At 41.3% G+C, this 27,334-nt stretch overlaps 2 protein-coding genes across 11 annotated transcripts in view; one reads left to right on the top strand and one right to left on the bottom strand.

The window, feature by feature from the left end:
* The window catches only part of zranb3 (zinc finger RANBP2-type containing 3), a 71,273-nt gene extending 45,580 nt beyond the window's left edge, over positions 1-25,693 (bottom strand). The window contains exons 1-3 of one of the 4 annotated variants that reach the window (XM_008112641.3): positions 25,400-25,693; positions 11,906-12,055; positions 6,983-7,001 (exon numbers count right to left, since the gene is read on the bottom strand). In XM_008112641.3, coding sequence (XP_008110848.1) covers positions 6,983-7,001; positions 11,906-12,048 — 162 coding nt within the window. In that variant the 5' untranslated portion in view covers positions 12,049-12,055; positions 25,400-25,693. Of the gene's footprint in view, positions 1-6,982; positions 7,002-11,905; positions 12,056-16,664; positions 16,894-25,399 lie in introns of those variants that run through there. The other 3 variants (XM_008112646.3, XM_008112636.3, XM_008112652.3) reach the window with 3 other exon arrangements.
* A 500-nt stretch (positions 25,694-26,193) lies between these two features.
* Positions 26,194-27,334, top strand: part of r3hdm1 (R3H domain containing 1) — a 97,743-nt gene continuing 96,602 nt past the window's right edge. For all 7 annotated transcript variants that reach the window (XM_008112685.3, XM_008112673.3, XM_016994883.2 and 4 more), the window contains exon 1: positions 26,194-26,348. The gene's annotated coding sequence lies outside the window, so the exon portion shown is untranslated. The remainder of the gene's footprint in view (positions 26,349-27,334) is intronic.

The following is a 27,334-nucleotide window of genomic DNA, read 5'->3' as shown; positions in this document are numbered from 1 at the left end:
TGATGAAAAGGTTTACCCCTCGGAGGTCTAGAATGGGTCGAAGGCCGCTGCCCCTCTTGGGGACCAGGAAATACCTGGAGAAATAGCATCTATGAAGGTCTGAGTTTGCTAAGGGTTCAATAGCTCCTTTTGCTAGGAGGGTATGTACTTCCTCCAACAAAGGATCTGAAGGGGCTGTGGTTCGAATGAGTCCCGTAGGGGGTAAGCTCTCGAATTCAATGGCATAGCCTCTGTCAATGATGTCAAGAACCCATCTATCTGAAGTGATGTGATTCCAGACGTCCCAGAAAGGGGAAAGACGGTCCCGGTACGAAATTGGGAAGGACAACCAATCTGTCCCAGGGGTATTGGCACGCAAGGAGTGTTCAGGAACCCGGGTAGGGGGAGGAACTGAAAACTCTGAACAAGAACCAAGAAAACCACAGGGATTTGCGGCTGAGGCCGATCCCTGACTTCCCGTTTCTGGTCGGCTAAACGCGCCGTCTCGGGGCATAAGATTGTCTGGGCCTACCCGATTGTCGGCGTCTGGACGAAGAGCTGGGTCTTCTTGAAGTAGACGGTTGAACCGGGATGCGGGGCCTCTGACCCACAGAGGCCGGGCTAGCACGTCTACGTGGCAAGGGAGTATAGGCGGGCCAGTGGCGCAGCTGGTTGGGATACTGCGAAGGGAGGCCGAATCTATGAGCCGTTTGGCGCATTTGATGGGTATGTTCCAGATTGGAGTCCGTGTTAGGGTTGAATAAACCGGATTCGTCAAGTGGTAGGTCTTCGATCGACGCCCTGGCCGCAGAAGAAAGGCCCGACGAAGGCAGCCAGGCATGACGCCTCAAGGCGGTCGACATGGCAAACAGTTTTCCCGCGGAATCAGCGGTGTGCTTTGCTAACTCCTTTTGAGAATCCGCTAGCTGGCACGCTTCCTGTTTGAAGGCTTTAGCTAGACGTAGTTCTTCTGGTGGTAGCCGATCAAGGTATGGAGCAATTTTATTCCAGAGGTAAATCTGGTAAGCTCCCATGTATGCCCCGTAGTGGGCTAGGCGTGCAAAGAGTCCCGCTGAGGAGTATATCTTACGGCCCATAGCGTCCAACTTTTTCCCTTCCTTGTCTGATGGAGTAGGCTGAGAACATGAGGAGGGGCGAGGTTGTGACACATCTACCACTACAGAGTTTGGCTTGGGATGCTTACCCAACCATTCTGCGGAAGATAAATCAATGCGATATAGGTTGTCCGCTTTCTTTGATATTGCTGGGATCAGTGAGGGGGCCACGTTTGGGGCCTTGAGCAGTTGAAGCAGAAACGGCAAGGTAGGAAGGGGTGTGGTCGCTGGGGTTTGCTGTTGCTCCCTGGAAAAAACCAGATCCTCAACCATAGTAGGAGCCTGTGGAGTAGGTAAGTTCAAGGCTTTGGCGAGACGCGAAACTAAAGAGGAGAAACTACGCATCTCTTCAAGTGAGTCAACCTCCACCGTTGGTACATCAACTGAGGCATGAGGCTCCTGAGGTTCCGAGGAGGAGTCTGAATCCGGGCCGGTCCCAACGTCTGCAGCATGGGAAAACTGAGCTGCCTGAGGAACTTGTGCCCCGGGTAGGTTAGTCACGGGCTGGGGTGGGGCTGATGGAGCCTTGGCCGGAGCTGCAAGACTCGACACGGGAGGGAGGGATTGATTTGGAATCACACTGGAGTCAGGTGGGGGGCATGGTACCGTGGGTGGAATAGCCAGAGCCCCTCTTTCTCCTTCCCCATGATGGTGACGAGAATACACTCTAGAGGCAGAATGGTGGCGCCCATGGCGATGAGGTGCAAATGCACGAAAAAAATCACAGGTGTAAATAGGATCACCCTGAAAATAATAGTAAGGAGAGGAGGACCTCGATGCGTAAGTTGAGCGCCAGTGAGATGTGCTCCGGGATCGAGGGCCTGGAGCTGGGCTGGAACCAGAACTCCATGAGCTCGAGGAGGGGGAGTGGCGCCCTCTCCTCCGAGATCGATGCCGGCGAGACCGTCTTGAAGCAGATCTCTCCCTAGGCGGAGAGGGTATAGGAACCGATGCAGTGGCACTTGCGTCCGGCGTCGCAAGGGGGGCATGCGCCATCTGCTGGCAAGAAGTAGTCGAAACCGATGGTATAGGTTGTTGGGAAGCATCAATCTCGGTCCCGAGAGGAGGCGTTGGGGGCATGGTCATATAGCCCCCGTCTGCGCTCGCATCCACTCCCTCTGATGACAGGGGAGGAGCTAGAGCCATGAGGTCGAGGACTGGGGGAAACCCGTCCAGGCCGATGGAACCCGACTGCGGCAGAGAGAAAATTGAGGCCGAGGCTTGACCCTCGGAGAGGGCCGTCTCCGGCAATGAGGCGAGCGGCTGGTTCGGCGGTGCAGCAGGGGCCTGCGGATTATTCGCTTCTAATTTTTTTAAAACTTTTACTTCCCGTGGAGGGAGCCTTTTGCTTTTTGGCTTTAGCCTTCTTCGAAGGGGGAGCAGCTGCTGGAGGGACCAGTTCCAAAGGTGAGTGTGTCGCCTGAGTCATAGGGGACGTCACCCCAGTGGATGGTGGGCCGGGAGGTTCGGAAGCCGCCCTCTTGGGAGCTACGGAAGGAGGGGGGAGAAGCGCTTGCTCGTAAAGGAGCGGTTTGAGCCGCGTTTTGCGGTTCTTCCTCGCGTGAGGAGTAAAAGATTGGCAGATCGAACAGGATCGAGCCACATGGCCCTCACCCAAACAGAGGAGACACATAGCGTGCCCGTCTGTGTCTGGGAGCTTTCCCCCACATTGAGAGCACTTTTTAAATAAGGCTGCCATCCTCAAGGTAGAACGGAAGGGCAGGGCGGTCACTGGCCTGCAGGGGGAAAACCTGGCCTGAGGTAAAGCGTGGTCAAACGGTCCGGTCAATCAGGAGCAACAGGGTCCTAAACGTGAGCGAAGAGTAGTCAGAGTCCAGTCCAAGGTCAGAATCTGAAGATCAGTCAATTTAACAACGAGCACAGAGAAATTCCAAATTGCCTGAAGCGGCGGAAAAAAGGAACTGGGGCGTCGGCCCCTCCTACTGGGTATTTATACTACAAGGGGAGATTGGGTGGGGCCTCCGCCAATTTGTATCTAAGAGCTTCTAGAGAATTCCGTGATTGTCTGCGCAGGCGCAGGAGACCCATATGTGTGCATTTCACAGGGACCACGAAGAAAGAACAGAGGCTCTTCAAGTTTCTGAAAATATTTTACTTCTACCATTTTCAGTGCTTTCTTTGATCACAAAATAAGGCATGGGAGGAAATCCATGACCCATCAAGACCAGTGGAATGTGGACCTCCAAGGCTTGGTAAAAAACTAGATTGTTGCCTAACTTTTTTCCCCTTCACAAATAGGGGGTAAACATATGCTGAACAGGTCTGCTGACATTTTGAAGAGTTTACAGCTTCTCTCCATAGTTGTCTTATAGGCCCAAACGAATCAAACATTATTTCCCTGATTTTAGTATCTGGTTGCAGATTCAAAACGGGCCTAGTCTCTAGCCCAGTGGTTCTCAACCTGTGGGTCCTCAGATATTTTGGCCTACATCTCCCAGAAATCCCAGCCAGTTTACCAGCTGTTAGGATTTCTGGGAGATGAAGGCCAAAACACCTGGGGACCCACAGGTTGAGAACTACTGTTCTGGCCTTAGATCATCATTCTGCAAGTGAATGAGGAGAGGAAAGAATGGCAGCTGTGATCCCGAAGACATTTCCATTTTCCTTTATGCTTGTACAGTGGCTTTCTGATATGAAGAGTGTTCTGAATACATAAAGTGTCTTTTTAATACATGTGAATTCATAACGATGTTTTTTCTAGTATTATAAATCATATGGAAAGCCCCTCTAAAAAAATGGGGATTGTACCCTTCCCAGATGTTCTTTGGCTGCACCTCACCAGCTAATATTTATATTTGTGTTTATTTTTAGTGTAGTGCAGTCCCTGTAGAAGACCATCAGTTTATGTAGAGGTTGAAATGTATTAGGCTACTTAAAGAACATGTTCAGACTATCAACAAGCAAATAGAGACCAATACCCCTTTTCTGCTTTATTAATTTTTTTCTGTATCTTTTAGTGGAATGTTAAAAATTTTACAGAGCCTTGATTACAACTATTTGTTGCTGAAGGATGCATCTACTCTGTAGAATTAATGCAGTTTGACACCACTTGAACTGCCACGGCTCAATGCTATTGAATCATGGCATTTCTGCTTATTCACAAAATATGCTTGTCAGTATCTATTCTTGCTCCTGGACATATGATAACCTCTCATTGATATGATATACTAGTATATGTTAATACAGAGGATTTTAAAGATTATTATTCGATAAAATCCGAACTGCTTCTTTCAGGAACATTGGGTGGAATATAGTTAGTTGTTGCTGTGTGTTACCATGGCAGCAAGATTGCTGTATGCACAAAAATGAAAGAATTCAGTATTACCTACTCTGGAAGAATCTGATGATTAAACCCTAAGGAGAGTCATGCTTTGGCCAGAAATGGACAATGTAATCAGAATTAAATATCTGTCTCAACCAAGCCCAGGTCACATCTTTATCCTCCTTTATCCAGGTCAGTTGTGATAGGATTCCCAATTAATTTCTCTTTAAGGGTCCAACATTGATGTTTGGTTGCAGAAAATGTAGTTTAAATGGGAGAATCAATTGGACACAAACTCAATAACCCAAAGTGTGGAGATAGAATTTTTGTTTGTACCCTCTTCTTCAGCCCATTATTCTTTCTCATTGGAACTGTAAAAACTGCAAAATTGCATTAGGAGACATTTCTCCTAAAATTTGTTTGTTATGCAGTCAAATGGGTTTCAGCAGTAGGAATAAATGATGAAGTTGGAGGCGTGTTCATTGTGATGGATATCATGTCCTGCAGGTCTAGTAATCTGATAGGGATAATTGTCTTTTATGTTTTTGCAGGCTTGACCCACAAACACCCTTGACTAAAGTCATAGGGAGGGACTCTCTTAAAGGAGGAATTTGAAGTTTGGAGAGGATGAAGCATAAACAAAGGAGAGAAGTAAGTTATACAGAAATGTCCAAGGGGGTGGGGACTAAGGTAGGAGGGAAGCCAAGCACTGCATATTGATAAAACTGGAGCTCAAAATTCCTGAGTCAGGGAACTAGATCAGTGATGGCGAACCTATGACATGCGTGTCAGCACTGACACTCCTAGCCATTTTTGCTGACACGCAGCCGCATGCGGCCGCTGCAAGCAAAGTTCCATTGGGAAGTATTGGAAGGAGGGAGAGTGCTTGCTTTCTATGCCTATTCAATGCTATTTAAGGGGGCAACAAAGGACTAGTAGCTTGGCACCAGGGCTCCCTGGCAGAGAAGGCAGATCTATGAATCCCAAGACTGAATGACATTGCTGCATGGCAGTTGAAGTGGTATCAAAACGCAGTAATCCTACAGTATTGATGCAGTTTTAGCCTACGAATAATACTGCATGATCCTGGGCAGTTACATTGCTGTCACTGGGCCACACCCTTCAACTTTCTCCTGCCCATTCTAAGGGAAGGGTTGCAAAAACGGCCACTTAACGTCCTTCTCCTTCTCACAGAAGTTTCTGGGAATTGTAGTCCACGGGGCCAAGCCTAGCCCCTTCGGAGAAGGAGGCCCTTTCCGGGCCGGGAACTGCAACTCCTGGATGGCTCTGCGACTGCCATTGTTCAGCCTGTGGCGCTGAGAGCTGGCAGGGAGGCAGCAAGTTTGTAAAGGATGCGCTGAAGGAGAGTCGGTTCTGTCAGTGAGGGAAGTTTGCACAGCGGTGATAGAAGTGGCTGGAATTTGCTGTTGTTCTTCTTATGTTTATGCTTTTGTGCATCTGGGAGGGAGGAAACTTGGGTCTTCATGGCGAAGGGGGTGGAAATGCTCATGAGGGGAAGCATCAGTTCCTAGCTATTCAGGGTGTTTTATTGGATGTTTAAAGAGCAGTTTGTCATACCTGCCCGTGGCTTTTGTGTGTTTTTCTCTTTGCTTTCCCTGAACCTGCAAAATTTAGCCTGTTTGGCACCAATTTAATAGCCACAATTCAAGCATACAAAAAAATCCCCATGTCCCGCCCCCTCCTGCGTGAGGGGAAAAATACTGCCAAAGGCATTTAGATGAGATGTGTGCATACACACCCCCCAAGCTTCAATTAACTTGCTTGTTTTTTTGGGTATTTAAGTCCTTGACCCTGTGTGTTTATGTTTTTTTTGTTAGTGGTGGTCACCCCTTGGGTTGTTAAGCGTTTTGTGGCCAAATTTGGTGTCATTTCATCCAGTTTTCTTTTGTTTACTCAATTCTACAAATGAACAATACATTATATATATATATACATTATTATTATATCCCATTATTATATATTTTTATATTCTATTATTATATCATTTTATTATTAATCTATTATAGTAGTATATTATCATATTTTTGCTATATTATTATTATTATTATTATTATTATTATTATTATTATTATTATTGTATTCATTATTCATGACTATATTGAAATTAGAATAGCGAGAAATTAGTGTGGAAACTTTGTGAAGCCTAAACTGCAAGAGGTACCATAGATTGTTGTACATGGAAATAATGGTAGTAAATAGTTTTTGGTTTATTAAATACAGTTATATATTACAATTATACATTTTTGTTATTTAAACTATACATATTGCAAAATTATGTTTTTTTTTTCTTGAAGTGACACACCACCCAAGTCATGCTAGGTTTTTTGGCAAATTTTGACATACCAAGCGCAAAAGGTTGCCCATCACTGTACTAGATGCTGGTGAACCAAAATCCCTATTATAAAATCATCACATGTCCTTGCCTCTTCTGGTCAGTGAATAAAGCACAACTTACACTGCAATCTACTTTCTACAGGACCTTCCAGAAAAGTGTATGGATTCTGGAAGTTAAAGGAAAAGAATTGCATCCTTATATTCCAAAATATGAGGTAGAAGAAAACATAAGAAATAGAAAGCAACTTACTTCATCGGCAATCATACACCTAGAAGAGAAAATCTAAATGTTAGAAGATGTCTACAATTGTGATTAAATGTACAATCCATTCTATATTAATGGAATGATAACTCAGAGAATGTAATACATGTGCTGCCCTTTGTATTAATTGACTCTGTATTCACAGGTTCAATTATCCACAGCACGAAAAGACTGATATAGTCTGAAAAACATACTTTGATTTTATCACTCTATATATTTTACTACAACAATGTATACAATAGAACTTGAGCACCCACAGGTTTTGGTATCTGAGGAATCCTGGAACCAAACTCAATAAATACTAAGGACCCACTGTACCTCTCACAGTAATGTTATTACTGTCCAAGATCCAAGTATGTATACATAAATCCCAAGTGCCCAAGGGGATGTTGAATATCTCCACTTACATCCATCCATAGTAAACCTATTCAGTTGAAAGGATACAATGTGGAATTGATAACACATAATTACTCTTTCAAAAGTGCTCAGTGAGATGGGGAAGATAAAACTATCACAGTGGGAATGTCCACTGCCAGTTAAAGATTAAATAGAAATACGATTTTGACACCAGCTCTCTCTTTGCAGGAAAGTCCAGAGATTGCTAGCATTTGAAACTATCTTTATAAGGTCTGCAACACAAGACAACTAGAACAAATGGAGTAGTTATTTGGAGATAATATTTGCTCATAACATAAACATTATTTCCATCAATGCTAAGATGTTAGAGCTGCCAAGTTATTGCTATGTAAGACACATTTAAAACTGCTGTCATATATTTAAATGGAGAGAGGGAAGATTAAAGCCTCCTACTTGAGGAAATGGAAGAAATTATCCTCCATTTATGTCAGTATCTCTGGATTCAAGATACTATTCTCTGACACAGGGCATATATGCCTGAAATGCTGAATTTGATTTTTTTACTGGTATTAAATTATGAGCACTATTAGAAACACTGCTATAATTTGTATACAGCTAAGAATTTGTATACAGCTCTAGTTATAAGATCCTCAGTAACTCACTAAAGATATATGTCTCTGGGAAATAACTCTTGCTCATGGCCTTTCGAGTCCAGCCTGTATTTATTTGCTAAAGAGAATAAGCTTAAAAATACTGCTCAGTGCAGTTTTACAACTAGCATTTTTGTGAAATACAAGAACTACAATAACACCACGTTACTGAAATCTAATCAGAGATACCAAAAATAAACCCAAGACTTTCCTGAAAACCTAGCCATTGGACACACGTAGCCTAGAAACGAGAAAGAAGCCTTTAAGACTGTAAGAACTTTTCTCCCCATTCCATTTGAAACTTTGGGGGAAACAGTGATCTCATCACATGAAGGTGACATCTAAAAAGAAAACTATTGGGTACTATATAAAGTAACATCTAATTACCACTTGCTTGATTATATTATGTCTACTTAGCTGTTCCATCTGCTTCTGTGGGCAGAATGAACAGATAATGCATACCACATAACAAGTCTCATTATGATGAAGTTACAGTAATTCAAAATTATATACCGTATTCTTCTAATGTAATGCAGCATCTGACACCCATGTTCTGTTAGTTCTAAGATTCCCCCCCCCCCCCCCACACACACAATTGCTTCCTATATTAATGAAATCAGAGCAAGCCACCTACGCCAATAGAAAGGTTATGTGCTGCTGAAGCAGGAGAAAACAGATCTCCAGATAAAAATTTGAGGCACAAATCTGAATTCTGTCACACATTTTGAGTGCTATGAGCAGGACATCTTGTTCTTTGAAGTTCAATTAGTCATTTCCTTTTAACTGGTAGTTACCCAAATGAGACGAGATCATTCACGTACCATCTGCTCCTGACAACAGATATGACGACTACATCCAAGAATGCTAATCTGAGCATTGAGGTATTCAGTTTCATTTCATTCTATAAATTCTGCTCACATGGAAAAATGTGTCAAAAAGTAGGTATGAATAACACTCTATGTTCCAGTCTCCTGTCCTTTTGGATGTAATTGCTGAGAAAATACCACAGCAAATAATTTATTCTAAGACAAAACTAATGTTAAAATAAATAAAGGAAGATTAAACGCAACATCTCCTTTATTACAAATAGATTCCACCAACAAATATAAAAATGGTATGAATTTCACTCTAATCCCAATGCATGTAACAACAGTATCTTTGTCATTTTTTCAATGTCACTGGAATGCCAGGGAAAGCAATAATTTCCCATTCAGTTGTAAAACGTTACAGTTAAGCCTCTACATTTGTTGGGGATAGGAGCACAGGACCCTACCCTCCATAAAAGTGAAAACCTACCAATAAAGAAATTGCTATTTTTACCCAAGAAAACACCTCTCTAATAATTTTGAAGTCTTTCAAATGACTCTATTGGTCGATGTCTGCTAGAGGTTTTCTAAACATTTCATGCTGGTGACAGCCTTTTTAGACATACATCATTTCACGACACAGTAATTCAGAGGTTAAACCAACTCAGTCTAAGAGATACTGACACATACATACATTATAATAAAGAAATGTATTGGGAATGTATGTATGTATATATCTCATGAATCCTTTATTTATATATTTTTAAAATATGATTTGTAAGATAATAGCATACACTTCCCAGATTTTTGTCATTTCTCGGTATGTTCACATGACCAACCTACATACTAAAGCTGCTGTACTAACTTGCCATAACACACAGTTTGAAAGCTCTGATTTAGAGATTCCTAGAAATTTAGTGAGGTGTTATTTCTTGAAATCTGTAGATAGGACCTAGAGATTCTTAGGGAGAACACTTTAAACCAAATGTGTGAAAATGCAAACCCACAAAAGCTAAAACCATAAATGTGGATGGATAACTATATAGGTTATTTTAACTCATTGTATAAATCTACAATTCAGCATGGAGCTCATAGTGACCTTAGGCCAGTCCCATGACCTTGCTGAAGACAGTTTAAGGCTCCTTGCAGTGACAGAATCTAGGAACTCTGTTGGTGTTGCTTTTGCTAATTAATGCTTTAAAAATAAATAAAGGGAGGCACGATTTCCAGCATCATTGTAATTTTCTTTTGAAAAAATAAATGTTTTATTTTAATGCCACTTGGCAATCACTTGGGTAAACACTTATACCTCTAACATCTCTCCCTCTCTGTTGGATTAGAATCATAGCAAAGCGAAGGCATGCACCAGTTGACGTCCAAAGGAGTAACTTCTGCTGCATTAAAATAATGCATATGTGTAGAGATCTTATAAAAATTGGCATTATCCCAGCTATCATGTGTTGAATGGAAAATCTGACTATACTTTGGAAGGAAACCATCATTTGCAGTTAACACAGTGGGCTGAACCCAGACATCATGGTAAACCATAATCACAAGATACAAGGGAGGAGGTATTACATTGCTTGGGATCTCTCACCTGGGTCAGGCAGCCTCTATAGGTGCTTATATAAAACTAACATCAAATGACTAAGATATATAACGTATAAAAATTGTAAACAGAAATTAAAATATATCTTTTCTTTTGATAATCATTTTTAAAATGTGTTTATTTCTTAAAAACAGTTATATCCTGTCTTCCCACACTTTCTGGAAGCAACTTACTTCAGCTAAGCACAGTTGAGAGACAGATGACAAAAGCAAACACAAAAGGTAGATAACAAAAGGAAATTGGGTTTTAGCACCAAGGCGTTCTGCTTCTCTTTAATTAAAAAGATTTGTACATTTGAACTGAGCATATTGTAGAGAGGAAGAAAGCTGTTTTTCTTCAATGTTGAATTTCAGATTTTTTTCCCCTAGGATATTCACCCACACAAGTGAATCAGTTTTATGTAACAGTCCAGTGTATAATTTGCATCCTACTCACAAGCCAACACTTTTGAATTAACATCTCTCCCATACTGGGGTTATTTAAGGAAGGAGAAGCTGGTAGATTTTAAAATGTGTAAGCAACCATATCATTCGTGTGTCATTAATCACCTTATGTGGTCCTAAATTTGTAACAAAGTGACTTGCGTTGCAGGAATTAGGTGCTTTCACTCAAAATAGAGCCTTGAATGACTTGTACATGGCACATCAAAGCTGAATCTGATGCCAATGAGACTGACAGCATAGCAAATTGCAGCAATTCACAGGAAGATATAGAAATAGGTAGAAGTGGTAAAACTGTCTGGAATTTAGACAGACTGCTGAGCCTTCAAACCCATTAACACCTTTCAGGATCAGAATTAAAGTTCTGAGTTTCAAAGTTTATTATCCCCAAATGAGTACAAGGCGAATCTACAATACCAAATGAATTATGTCAATTAATGAAATAATATTTGCTATTATATGTACTGCTAGCTAACTGTAAACCAATAGGCCAAACTACCATTTTAGTGAACTTCTGGACTCACAAAATAATGAATTTTAACATGTAACTCAATACAAACATGCCGACCACATGACCTTGGAGGTGTCTACGGACAATGCCAGCTCTTCGGCTTAGAAACAGAGATGAGCACTGACCCCCAGAGTCAGACACAATTAGACTTAATGTCAAGGGAAAACCTTTACCAAATTACCTACTAAAACCAGAGATAAGGAAGAAAGGCTAGTAAAAGAGATGGGGGCAAAAAGAAGAGTAAAGATTTGGAAAAAGGCAGCTTTTCCTATTTTTCCAACAGGGAAATTTGAAGCTTTTGGGAACATAGAAACAACTGTGAGGAGATAATGTCTCTTTTTAATGCCAGAAATGGTGTAATATGAAATCAGACTACAAGGTTAGGGAACACTGTCATAGATTAGACACACACAATACTCATTTGCAGGATGCATACCTGAATCTAGAGGACACTATCATCTTCATGAGCATAAAAGGAAGATAGTATTCCTTGGGATAGTATATGGTTTCAGAGCTGAATATTTTAAGATTATTTTACCTGCCACCTCTTTCCAGTGCAAACACAATCCCTTTTTTCTGAAAAGGAAGCAGCCGCTTTTTCAGCCTTTCTGGAAGGTAAGACAGTTTTTCATCAAAATCTGAACCAGATGTTCCAGGTGTCTCTTGGGTGGCGCTTTCCATCTTCAACCTAAAAAGCAAACATCTTATTTAAAGATCCCCACTTAGTATTCTCCAATAAAGTCATACGGTGCATTTACAATGTAGTATTAATGCAGTTTGAAACTATTTAATTACCATGGCTCAATGCTATGTGGGCTTTCTTGAATGAGTCTATCCATCTGAAATGTGGTCTTCCGCTTTCCTTACTGCTTTCTATCTTAGGAAGCATAATTGCCTTCTTTGTCTAATCACCTAAACAGAATGGAACATTCAGACGTGATCTGCACTGTGATCTATTTAATTCTCCTTTTGGCAGTGCAGGCTATCCACAGAACTCTCCTTCAGTAGGTTTGTTCTTAAGCCATTTGTGAGGGACCTCATATTTCCCAAACTACTTTACCAATTGCTTCGAAATGTAGAAACAATGTAGCATTCAAACTGGTGAGTGTTTTAAGGTATTCACATACCTACTATGACACACCTGTCACACCGGAAACAGGTAAAACTATGCTTAGGTTCACAAACAGCACCATCTGCTGGACAAACAAACCCGCTGTACTACAAACGACTGTTTAAGGAAAGAGAAGGGCTTACGGAGACAGTAAGGGCTGAGGCAAAACCGGAAGCGGTAGGGGAAAAGGAATGGAGAAGGGCAGTGGAGGGGAAGAAGGGCCTTTTCCTCCACCTAGGAGACAGGCCACAATGAGAACTGCCTCCCTGCAGGGAGACCTGAGGCCTAAGGATGACTAACTGACAAGGAAGGGAAGGGAGGGGGGCATCGCCTCCAAGGCAATGAGGCCTCCAGGGAGGCCAAAGGCCTGAAGGTGAGTGATTGAGAGGGAAGGGAGACATTTAGGAAGACATTCCTTACGCTTAAGGGGGAGGGGGGGGCATTTTTGGAGCCGAACAAACCAACAGCAATAGGAAGGAGGGGGCACTGGAAAGTAACACAGGGGCATGGCCCATGAGGAAGCAATGCCTCCTGTCATTCTCCCCAAGAGGAGGGCATAGAAAGAAAGAGATCTATATTCATCCATCCATCTATCTATATTTACACTCAGAGGCAATCTTTAGAATGCTGCCACCCTCCTTATGCTTTGGAAGGGGGGCAATCTTTGGGGCCCCTTTTATGCTGTGTGTAAGCAGCCCTTAATCCTTTCAGGGAGATGGTGGTGGGATACAAGAATAAAGTTATTATAGTATTATAAGACAGAGTCACAGGTGGATTGACCTAATCAAGGAAGCCACAGCTTTGGGGTCTGCAATAACTGGAGGTCCCTCATTTGACTTGAAAGGAAACAACAACAATTTTCAGAAACAGTAGTAAACATAACCATTATAGGTTTTACCCCTTGCTGCCAATCTTTGGAACACTTCTGGCAGTCTGTGGAGCTTTTGGAAAACTGTAAAGAGAGATAACTTCCCTCTACATCTCCAATAATTCCTCCTCCTGCCACAATATAATACGAACTGGTTTGTCAACTGCTTAAACTTTACATTTAAACATCTACAATGTAATTACATCTGCAATGTAATTAGTGCAGTAATGAGTTAAAGGATTTAAAGTTAAAGCCTTTAATTCACTGGCAGACCAAATACAATGCAGATGATTAAACTCTGCAATGCTAGCATATAGCAGCTGATTTTTGACATGCAATCTTTTGATAATACATCTTATTATTTATAGATAAGGAAAGCTAGTTAAATTATTTATACCAAATGCATCAAGCACAAGCACTCAACATTCCTCTTAGATTTGAGGTTCGAGGCGACTCTTCCTCAGCTATCTAGTCCGCTAATTATCTAGTGTTTAGCTGACATGATTTTAAACATATATGCATATTAATGCTGGCAGAGTCAAGAGATGCTCACAAAATGTTGAGTATTTCACCAGGCTATAAAAAAATACAAGTAGGATGTGTTCACTTAAAACAACTCAAGGCACGTTTTAAAATCAACTGCAATAAATAAATAAATATTCCTAAACAAGTACGGACAGTCGTCTGTATTCACTGATTCTGTATCAATGGATACAACCATGCACAACTCAAAAAAATTTTTAAAATTAAAAAAAGCAAAACTTAAACTTGTTTTTGCCGTTTTATATAAGGGACACCATTTTACTATGGCATTGAATGAAATGGGACTTGAGACACTAGGGATTTTTATATCCATAGGGAGGGGAGGACTGGAAACAGACCCCAATAGATAACAAGGCCCCCCTAGTATATGGCACCTTTCTCCCTAGTAGCTATAAGTTTGGGACTATGACTCAATAATGAGGGTTAAAATTCCCACTCTGCCATGGAAGCCCACTGGGGAACTTTAGGCAAGTCAAACTGTCTGAGCTCCAGAGGAAGGCAAAGAGAAACTAAATAAAATAGTGCAACAAATAATAGCCCCATGTTAAATCAGAAATGACTTGATGCACATAATTAACAACAAATTCAGCTGGAAGAGTACAAATGGTCAGAATTTTCACAATAACAACAATAAAAAATAGAATACAAAGCTATTTGTCTTGCTTATAATACTTGACCTTAAAAACCATATAAGCTGTACCTAATTCGGAAACATGTGCATGCCTTTTTGAAATACTGTAGTTCTCATTGAAATTTGAACAATAGTGACTGTCAGCCATCAGACACTGTACACAGACCCTTCAGATATGGGGCCCTTTCACACTACACATTCTTCTCCTTCTCTAGCTCTGTGATTCCATTTTATCTGTCATGGCTCCATCCTCTTGAATCCTGGGATCAGGAGTTCAGGGAGAATTTGGGCTTTTCAGCCAGACAGGTACTCTATTACTTCTGATCAAATGACAAACCCAGATTCCATAGGACACTATCATAGGAATTAAACCGAAACCATAGTGTTATTCTTATGTATTATGAAAGGGCACCTGCTTGGAGAATCCTCCATAAAAGGCCATGCAAAGGCAGATGGGAAAGAAAGGTAAGAAAGACAGATAAGAAAGTGAATTATTGTACCTTTAAATGGTGTTTAACTCCAAGCATTTGAGAGAATTGATTGACTTTAAAATATAAATTCAAATCTAATCTTACGGTTATTTTAAGGGGACACTTGACTTTTTTTTTATTTAAAACCCCAACTTTATTTTTGAAGAAAGCGTTTATGATAATTTTCTTTTTAATTACAACATATTAACAAAATGGGAGAATGGCGGACTTTCTTCATCAAAGCTCTATATTTCTTCATTTAAACTGGCATGTTTACAGTTGCTTCTACATTATATAAATAATGCAATTTGATACCACTTCAACTGCTATGGATCAATGCCATGAAATCACAGGAGCATAATTTGAAGTCTTTAGCCTTCTCTGCCAGGATGCTAGGGCTTCATCAAATTACAACTCCCAGATTTGCATAGCATTGAGCCATGGCTGTTAAAATGGTGTCAAACTACATTAATTCTACAGCATAGATGCACCCTAAGACAGTCTGTTTCAGAAAGATATAAATGTCATTTCCTAATTGATTCTATCACAAAAACCTGGAAAAGGTTTATTAAACTAAAAACTTTTTGTTTTTGTGGGACAACCTGCAGCACGTTTTGCCATAATTTTTCAATGAATAGCTCATAGTCTCAACCAATTTAACAAGGTTGCTGTGGGTTTTCCGGGCTGTATGGCCATGTTCCAGAAGTATTCTCTCCTGATGTTTCACCTACATCTATAGCAGGCATTCTCAGAGGTTGTACAATTTGTTGGAAACTAGGCAGGTGAGGTTTATAAATCTTTGGAATGTCCAGGGTGGGAGAAACAACTCGTCTGCCTGAGGCAAGTGTTAATGTTGCAAATTGGCCACCTTGATTACCATTGGCATTCAGCTTCAAAGTCTGGCTGCTTTCTGCGAGGGGGGGGGGGGGGCTTTGTTTAACATAGTTTGTGGTTGCCAGAAAAACAAAGTTTCTGGAGTATAGCAACTACAAAGTAAATACCGTGCAGTTCAACAGGAAGTAGCATTTTCAAACTGGAAAGTGTTTTTTTTTTAACCTTTTGTACATAGTGTAATGTAGTTGCATTATATGATTTTACAATGACTATATATGGCAGTTTCAAACATTATATGGCAGTGTAAATGGGGACAAAGTGCGCAAGAGGGCTACTGCCTCATCAACTCCCAGCGTCCTATAGCATTGAGCCATGGCAGTAAAAGTGGTGTCAAACTGCACCAATTCTACTATATAGATGCAGCCACAGTCACTCTTTCAGCCTCAGAGGAAGGCAGCGGCAACCCCTTCTGAACAAACCTGGCCAAGTATACCCCATGGGACTGTGAACAAGTCCAAGTTCTGTTTAAAAATGGGGAAATGAAGACCATAATTTTGAACGCTCAGTGTAATTTGATTTTAAGAAAGAAAGAAACCCCTAACGCCTCCAGGTTAAGACTTTCTATGTCTTTCCCCCCTTTAAGTGCCTTTTATACAATCCCACAATACAGTAACTAATCACAATTTAAAAATTAAATAAACAAAAATCAAAGAAGGAAAAATAAAAGCCCCCCCCCTCCACTCTATCAACGTTGCTTCTAGACAGAACCGCGGCCTGCATATTGGGCACAATGGGGGGAAGGGGGCTCTGCATGAAGGAGAGGGGCCATCATGACTTTACCCGCCACGAGAAGCCTATTTCGCCGCAACGCAACCCGCAACAAGGAGGACAATTCTCTTTTCCCTTGCGAACAGAAGAGACTGCTGCGACTCCTCCTCCTCTTCTGGCAAATCCCCACCTGGTTTTTCGCGCCAAAAGCGGCGGAAGTCCCTCTCCCCGGGACCTATCCAAGTGAATGCGTTAGCTAGCAGAAGGAAGGGTTAACACCCCTGTGGAGTTTGTTTTGCTGCCTGTGCTCCTTTTCAGAAGATTTCCCCATATTTTCTGTCCCCGTGATCATTGCATTTTGAAAAAAAAATAGCTTGTTGTGGAAACAAGGATTGGCGACAAAGCTTCAGTGGAGACACCTTTTCCTCATTGTGACTCTTTCAGGATTGAATTTCCTTTCTTAGGGGTAGTTTTCTCTCACTTCCTGTTGTCTCGTTTTTAAATCGGATTTTTGTAATCCCGGGGCTGTCTGTATATTGCCACATATGCAAACATATACACATGTATACACCCACATTTATATACCCACATATATACCTATATATATGCACGCACACACATACAGTCACATATATACAAATATGTATACACATACATTGTACAGCCACATATACCTATATAAACACAAACGTGATTATATATACAGTAGAGTCTTACTTATCCAAGCCTCTGGATTATCCAAGCCATTTTTGTAGTCAGTGTTTTCAATATATCGTGATTATTTGGTGCTAAATTCGTAAATACAGTAATTACAACATAACATTACTGTGTATTGAACTACTTTTTCTGTCAAATTTGTTGTATAACATGATGTTTCGGTGCTTAATTTGTAAAATCATAACCTAATTTGATGTTTAATAGGCTTTTCCTGAATCCCTCCTTATTATCCAAGATATTCACTTATCCAAGCTTCTGCCGGCCCGTTTAGCTTGGATAAGTGAGACTCTACACACAAATGTGTGTGTGTAATATATACACACATATACACACAAACATATATATATATAGCTACATATATGCAAATACACATAGACACACACACACACACACACACACACACACGAGTCCTTGTGGGGAGGGGGCAGGATATAAAGATTATTATTATTATTATTATTATTATTATTATTATTATTATTATTATATTGCCACATATACACAAATATACACACACATACATATATATATACACCAGTCAATGCACACACATCCATATACACAAACAAATCAGTATATAGTAGTCACATATATGCAAATATACACACACATACCCACATATACCTATATAAGAATATATATATACACACACACACCAGTAAACACCCACATATATCTATACACACACATGCACATATATAGCCACATATATACAAATATATATGAGCCCCCCGTGGTGCAGTGGGTTAAACCGCTAAGCTGCTGAACTTGCTGACTGAAAGGTCAGCAATTTGAATTCAAGGAGTGGAGTGAGCTCCTGTTGTTAGCCCCAGCTTCTGCCAACCTAGCAGTTCGAAAACATGCAAATGTGAGTAGGTATCGCTTTGGTGGGAAGATAACGGTTCTCCATGCAGTCATGCCAGCCACATGACCTTGGAGGCATCTACGGATGACACCAGCTCTTCAGCTTAGAAATGGAGGTGAGCACCAACCCCGAGTTGAACATGATTAGACTTAATGTTAGAGGAAAGCCTGTACCTTTACTATATACAAATATAAACACACACAGCCCCATATGTTGCCACATATACCAATAGATACACACAATATATACACACGCAAACATACCGGTATATATAGCTACATATCTTCTATATATATAAAAATGTAATGTTCATTTTACTATGGAGCAAACAAGACCACTGAACCAAATCACACCAAATTTGGCCACAAAAGACATAGTCATCCAAATTACAGAGGATGAGGAAGAGCCTTTCTCTCCCGTTGTATCCTAGCAACACCCTCAGCCAAAATGGCGCTCAGGGCAGAGGCAGAGTGCACTTAGGCCTGATCCACACTGCCTATAAAATACAGATTATCTGATTTGAACTAGATTATATGGCAGTGTAGACTCAAGGTCCTTCCACACAGCTATATTACCCATTTATAATCTTATATTATCTGCTTTGAACTGGATTATCTTGAGTCCACACTGCCATATAATGCATATATACATATATCTATATATATAAAAGGATAAAGTTGCGGGCGCAGTGACTATAACAACAAAACTAAACATCCCAGAAATACGAAACTTGGCAACACAATGCAAAAGGCTTGCCTCCAGGTTACAACAACACAACCACACCACAAAACCACAATCCAGACCCACAAAACTCCCAACAACGCATCATGCGATAACAACACAACTAAATGCCCCAGAAATACAAAATTTGGCAACACAATGCAAAAGCCTTGCCTCCCAGTTGTAACAACACAACCACACCACAAAACCACACAGGACCCACAAAACTCACAACAACGCATCGTGACTATAACAACACAACTAAACGCCCCAGAAATACGAAACTTCGCAACACAATGCAAAAGCCTTCCCTCCAGGTTGTAACAACACAACCACACCACAAAACCACAATCCAGACCCATAAAACTCACAACAATGCATCGTGACTATAACAATACAACTAAACGCCCCAGAAATACGAAACTTCGCAACACAATGCAAAAGCCTTCCCTCCAGGTTGTAACAACACAACCACACCACAAAACTACACAGGACCCACAAAACTCACAACAACGCATCATGACTATAACAACACAACTAAACGCCCCAGAAATACAAAACTTGGCAACACAACACAAAAGCCTTGCCTCTCAGTTGTAACAACACAACCACACCACAAAACCACAATCCGGACCCACAAAACTCACAACAACGCATTGTGACTATAACAAATACAAAATTTGACAACACAACTCATCCACCTCCCCAATCCCTACATTCACACTTGGCCTCCAAAAAAACAATTACAATAATAACAATGACAACAACAACAACAACAAGAATCAACACCATCACAGGCAAGAAACAGCCAGGCACTGAGGCTGAGAGGCCAGTCAGTGCTACACTGGGCCTCCAAAAAACAATACAGTAGCATCTAACTTATCCAACCTTCATGACCACAACAACAACAACAATAATAAACACCTACACAGGCAAAACAAAAAAAAAGACTATTGTACCACAATAAAAATATAAACCGCACTCAGCAGAATCAGACATTACAACTAACAACAAACCAAAGACAACAGGGATCTCAAGCAATTATCAATCAACACAAAAATTGAAGAAGGTAACAGACTTCAAATACTACTACTAATCTATATATATAAAAGAGTGATGGCATCAGGGCAGTGGACAAAACAACAAAAGTACAGGCCCCGCAACCTCGAAATTTGACAACACAACCCATCATCCATGCCTCCAGGTTGATACAACAAAAAGAAAAGAAAAATAAAGTCCTAATTAGAGGGAGAGCAATAATTGTTTTTATCCAATTGCTGCCAGTTTAGAGGGCTAATCTCTGCCCATTTGGTTGCCTAGCAACCAGCCAAGGGACAGCCAGGCTTCAGTTAGGGGACAGGCTGATTTAGGCCTCACTTAGGCTTCTTCCACAGATTATCTGATTTTAACTGGATTATATGGCAGTGTAGACTCAAGGCCCTTCTACACAGCTCTATAACCCATTTATAATCTTATATTATCTGCTTTGCACTGGATTATCTTGACTCCACACTGCCATATAATCCACTTCAGTGTGCATTTTATCCAGCTGTGAAGAAGGGGCCTCATATAATCCAGTTCTAAGCAGATAATAGAAGATTATCAATATACAGTAGAGTCTCACTTATCCAACATAAACAGGCCGGCAGGATAAGTGAATATGTTGGATAATAAGAAGGGATTCAGGAAAAGCCGATTAAACATCAAATTAGGTAATCGTTTTACAAATTAAGCACCAAAACATCATATTATACAACAAATTTGACAGAAAAAGTAGTTCCATGCGCAGTAATGCTATGTAGTAATTACAGTAGAGTCTCACTTATCCAACACTCGCTTATCCAATGTTCTGGATTATCCAATGCATTTTTGTAGTCAATGTTTTAAATATATTGTGATATTTTGGTGCTAAATTCATAAATACAGTAATTACTACATAGCATTACTGTGTATTGAACTACTTTTTCTGCCAAATTTGTTGTCTAAGATGATATTTTGGTGCTTCATTTGTAAAATCATAACCTAATTTGATGTTTAATAGGCTTATCCTTAATGCCTCCTTATTATCCAACATATTCGCTTATCCAATATTCTGCCAGCCTGTTTATGTTGGATAAGTGAGACTCTACTGTACTATATTTTCAAATTTACCACTACAATATCACAATGAATTTAAAACACTGACTACAAAAATATTGATTATGAAAAGGCAGACTGCGTTGGATAATCCAGAACATTATATAAGTGAATGTTGGATAAGTGAGATTCTACTTTAATATGAAATAATTACTGGGATAGAATAATGCAGAACAATATAATCTCTAAACCCAGGACAGTAAATAAACAGGGGAATTCCACACAGGAAACAATCAGGGCCAGCTAACACCTCCCAACAAAGTATTCCCATCATCAAAGTCTGGCAAATCCTCTGTTTTCTCAGGGCCACAGACAGTAGAAGCACATAAAATATCGCAAACAATACCATTCTGAAAACAAGGGAATTCCAGACAGGAAACAATCAGGGCCAGCGAACACCTCCCAACAAAAAATTCACTCAGGGAGGAAGCAGCCAGGCTTTAAAGCTGCAAGGCCATTACATCCTAATCATTTTTCCTAATTGCAGCATTCATACTTGCCTCCAACAGACAAAAAAAACCAATCAGAAATATTGTATATTCACAACCTTTAGGAAATAATATCCCCTGATGGCGCAGCGTGTTAAAGCGCTGAGCTGCTGAACTTCTGGACCGAAAGGCTGCAGGTTTGAATTGGGGGAGCGGAGAGAGCCCCCACTGTTAGCCCCAGCTTCTGCCAACCCAGAAGTTCAAAAACATGCAAATGTGAGTGCATCAATAGGTACTGCTCTGGCGGGAAGGTAACGCCGCTCTATGCAGTCATCCCACATGACCTTGGAGGAGTCTATGGACAACGCTGGCTCTTCGGCTTAGAAATGGAGATGAGCACCAACACTCTGAGTCAGACATAACTGGACTTAATGTCAGGGGAAAACGTTTACCCTTTACCTTAACTACCACCAGTTCCTCAATACTTTATTTCCCATACCACCATATTTTGCCACAGCAACGCGTGGCCGGGCACAGCTAGTCTATATATATAAAAGGATAAAGTTGCGGGCGCAGTGACTATAACAACAAAACTAAACATCCCAGAAATACGAAATTTGGCAACACAATGCAAAAGCCTTGCCTCCCAGTTGTAAGAACACAACCACAACACAAAACCACAATCCGGACCCACAAAACTCACAACAACGCATCATGACTATAACAACACAACTAAATGCCCCAGAAATACAAAACTTGGCAAAACAATGCAAAAGCCTTGCCTCCCGGTTGTAACAACACAACCACACCACAAAACCACACCGGACCCACAAAACTCACAACAACGCATCATGACTATAACAACACAACTAAACGCCCCAGAAATACGAAACTTGGCAACACAACACAAAAGCATTCCCTCCCGATTGTAACAACACAACCACACCACAAAACCACAATCTGGACCCACAAAACTCACAACAATGCATCGTGACTATAACAACACAACTAAATGCCCCAGAAATACAAAACTTGGCACACAACTAAACGACCCAGAAATACAAAACTTCGCAACACAACACAAAAGCCTTGCCTCTCAGTTGTAACAACACAACCACACCACAAAACCACAATCCAGACCCACAAAACTCACAACAACACATTGTGACTATAACAAATACAACATTTGACAACACAACTCATCCACCTCCCCAATCCCTACATTCACACTTGGCCTACAAAAAAACAATTACAATAATAACAATGACAACAACAACAACAACAACAACAACAACAATAAGAATCAACACCATCACAGGCAAGAAACAGCCAGGCACTGAGGCTGAGAGGCCAGTCAGTGCTAAACTGGGCCTCCAAAAAACAATACAGTAGCATCTAACTTATCCAACCTTCATAATCACTACAACAACAATAATAATAAACACCTACACAGGCAAAACAAAAACAAAAAAAGACTATTGTACCACAATAAAAATATAAACCGCACTCAGCAGAATCAGACATTACAATTAACAACAAACCAAAGACAACAGGGATCTCAAGCAATTATCAATCAACACAAAAATTGAAGAAGGGAACAGACTTCAAATACTACTACTAATGTGAGTATAAAGAAGGGTGGAGGTCACAGCATAAATACAACCTAATGTAGACTGACCAACACCACCAGACTAAGCCACAGCAACGCGTGGCCGGGCACAGCTAGTGTGAGTATAAAGAAGGTGGAGGTCACAGCATAAATACAACCTAATGTAGACTGACCAACACCAGACTAAGCCACAGCAACGCATGGCCGGGCACAGCTAGTACAATATAATTTACAACAATATACAATATTATAATATATTGTATATGCATATAATATTAATATAATTTTATAATACAATATAATAATATTAATTATATATTATATATTACATGTAATATTATTAATAATATTACAATATATAGATATACAGTAGAGTCTCACTTATCCAACATTCGCTTATCCAACGTTCTGGATTATCCAACGCATTTTTGTAGTCAATGTTTTCAATGCATCGTGATATTTTGGTGCTAAATTCATAAATACATAAATTACTACATAGCATTACTGCGTATTGAACTACTTGTTCTGTCAAATTTGTTGTATTACATGATGTTTTGGTGCTTAATTTGTAAGATCATAACCAAATTTGATGTTTAATAGGCTTTTTCTTAATCTCTCCTTATTATCTAACATATTCGCTTATCCAACATTCTGCCAGCCCGTTTATGTTGGATAAGTGAGACTCTACTGTAGTACAATATGGTAATTTATTGCCAGTATTGCGCTATGCTAATAATATAATATTGTATGTAAATTTAATTTGTAAGCTGCTCTGAGTTCCCTTCGGAGTGAGAAGGGCAGGATATAAATGTATTAAATAAATAATAATCAATAAATATAATCCAGTTCAGTGTGGATTTTATACAGCTGTGTAGAAGGGGCCTCATATAATCCACTTCTAAGCAGATAATATAAGATTATAAATATAATATGAAATAATTAGGTAAAGGTTTAGGTAAAGGTTTTCCCCTGATGTTAAGTCCAGTCATGACCGACTATGGGAGTTGGTGCTCATCTCCATTTCAAAGCTAAAGAGCTAGCGTTGTCTGTGGCCAGCAAGGGAGCGCTGTTACCTTCCCGCCGGAGCGGTACCTATTGATCTACTCACATTTGCATGGTTTTGAACTGCTAGGTTGGCAGGAGCTGGGGCTAACAGCAGGCGCTCATTCTGCTCCCGGGATTTGAACCTGGGACCTTTCGGTCTGCAAGTTCAGCAGCTCAGCATTTTAACACACTGTGTCACTAGGGGCCCCATGAAATAATTACTGTGGTATAATAATACAGAATAATATAATCTCTAAAACCAGGACAATAAATAAAGAGCAACACTCTAAAAGCAGGGAAATTGGGAATTCCAGAAAGGAAACAATCAGGGCCAGCTAACACCTCCCAACAGAGAATTCCCCCAGGCAGGAAGCAGCCAGGCTTTGAAGCTGCAAGGCCATTAAATGCTAATCAAGGTGCCTAATTGCAGCATTAATACCTGCCATACCCAGACTATTAATTGCTATTCAAACTGGCCAACCAAGGATTCTGCAAGGTAGAAAGCGGTCAGGCTTGCAAGCAGCAAGGCTATTCAGAGCTTTTCAATCTGGCCAACCAAGATTTCCCCTAGGTGAAAAATCCTAATGATCTACTCACATTTGCATGTTTTCGAAGCTCTGGGTTGGCAGAAGCTGGGGCTAACAGTGGGGGCTCTCTCCCCTCCCCCAATTCAAAACTGCGACCTTTTGGTCCACAAGTTCAGGAGCTCAGCGCTTTAACACGCTGCGCCATCAGGGGATATTATTTCCTAAAGCTTGTGAATATACAGTATTTCTGATTGTTCTTTTTTGTTTGTTTGTTGGAGGCAAGTATGAATGCTGCAATTAGGCAAAATGATTAGCATGTAATGGCCTTGCAGCTTTAAAGTCTGGTTGCTTCCTCCCTGAGGGATTTTTGTTGTTGTCAGCTGTCAGTCAGCTGTCAGTCAGGTGTCAGCTGGCCCTGATTGTTTCCTGTCTGGAATTCCCTTGTTTTCAAAGTGGTGTTCTTTGCGATATTTTATGTGCTTCTACTGTCTGTGTAGATATGCATACATATATGTATGCACACACAAAAATACAATATAGCCACATATATACAAGTACACACATACTCACATGTACACACATAGTCAAAAGTTTATATTTACACACACATATACAAATACAAGTACACATATTTACACATGTAGACGGACACACAAAGTTCAATACGTCATCAAGTTTCACTAATAATTTTGAGCCAGAAACAAATCTAAAAAACAACTCCACAAGTGGAGAATATCACATTAGGCCGTATATGTTGTTCTTACCAATGACTAAGGCGGGGTCTGGCTGTGCTTCTGGGAGAGGCCTCTATCAGTAATACTTTGAAACTCTGTGTGCCATCTTTTTAGGGGATCAGGGTTTCATTGGTCCAAAGTTATTATAGCCCTTTCTAATCGGACCACCTTGTGGCTGAGCTGAGTGACACGTCTGTCTGAAGGGGCCCTAAGGCTGTATCCACACTCCAGGATTATAGCAGTTTGGTACCACTTTAAAACTGCCATGTCTCGGCGCTATGGAATCATGGGAGTTGTAGTCTCACAAGCGCCTCAGCATTCGCGGCCAAAGAGGGCAGCTACACTACAACTCCCAGCATGCCTCGCTCCAGTCAGCCGCCAGCATTAGTGAGGCTGCTTGGAAGTGTTTGCTGGGGTTTGTAGTTCTAACTCTATACAGAGGACGATGACGGTGTTGTATCATGACATGTTATTATCAGGTGATAGTGGTACCGCGACTGTCATCCTTGATCATTCCCCGCTGAGGAACAACGTCTCGAAACCACAATTAGCCGTCAGTCAACCTCAAACCTCACAAGAGCGCACGTCAAGGAGGCGGGCTTCTTGCGTCACCCACTCCCCTTCCCCATTGGTCGCTCAGCGTAGCCGCTGCGCCCCGATTGGCTGTCCGCGAATCGCCGGGGCGTTTTTCTGCGTGGGCCGAATATTACACGACTCGCCGGGAAGAAGGCGATATGGGAGGGGGGAAAAGAGTAGATCAGGCGCTAAGTGGTTGAGGAGGATGTCCGTCACCGCGACAGAGGGAGGTGATTGGCCGACGGCTGCTTCAGAACCACCCTCTATGGCTCCAGCGGCAGCGGCGGCGGCAGGAGGAGCCGGAGCCGCTGTTGGGGGGCTGGTGATGGGGTTAAGCCCCTCCGGTGTATGACGCCCCCTGAGGAGAGCCGGCCTGGCCTTCGCCTCCTTCCTTCCTTCTGTGGTAAGTCCCTTTGGGAGGCCCTGCTTTTGCAAAGGCCTGGAAGGCAGGGAATGAAGGAGGGAGGCAGGGAGCCCCCCTGGGCGCTGCTTTGCACCACTGACGCCACGCGCGGCTCGCGCGTTTCCTCCGCCTCCCACAGGCCTGCATTGGACGGAAGCGCGCGCCAGCCGCGTGCAGGCGGAGAAGGGGTCCGATTGAGAGAGAGACAGAGAGGGAGAGGGAGAGAGCATGCCTGTCTCTGAGGGAAAGCAGGCAGGCAGGAGTGGAGTGGAGGGGGGCGCATTCAGCCCCAGCCCTGCTTTCCCACCTGGGGCAAGACCCTTTCCATATCACTCTAATATACACTTGTATGTGTGCCTGTGTGTGCATATATATACACACACACACATACATACATACATACACGCACACATATATGTGTGTGTATATGCATGTATATGTATATATGATCTCCTGTATCTATATACTTATACACGCGCATGGGTGTTCAATATTTGGGAAGGGGGGGCGGGTAACCTTCCCTCCATTATAAGCTGTTAGGGCTGTATTTATGGGAGGAGGCACCTGTGTACTGTATATACCTGGAACACTTTATAACCCAGGGATATTTTTAAATTACATCTTTGCCTATAAATATGAAACCCCCATGTATACACAGCCCCAACAGGTCAAAATTCATATATATTTGTGTGTCTGTATATGTGTGTGTGTGTCAATCTCAGTGTAACCCTGATAGATATCTACATATGTATCTATATATCCCTGTGTACAATATATCTCTAAACAACTTGGAATCCATCATTGAATTTTGTCTATAATTATGAAACCTCCATGTATACACAGCCCTTAACAGGTCAACATTTATGTATATCTGCGTGCACACACACATATTTCTCTAAATACCTATCTCTATCCCTATATACAATATACCTCTAAGCACCTTACACTCCAGCTTAGAATTGTGTCTATTATTATGAAACCTCCAT

This window comes from Anolis carolinensis, chromosome 1, assembly GCF_035594765.1.
Source record: "Anolis carolinensis isolate JA03-04 chromosome 1, rAnoCar3.1.pri, whole genome shotgun sequence".
NCBI lineage: Eukaryota > Metazoa > Chordata > Lepidosauria > Squamata > Dactyloidae > Anolis > Anolis carolinensis.
The sequence above is the reverse complement of the archived record's forward strand: the minus strand, read 5'-3'. Positions and strand labels throughout refer to the sequence as shown.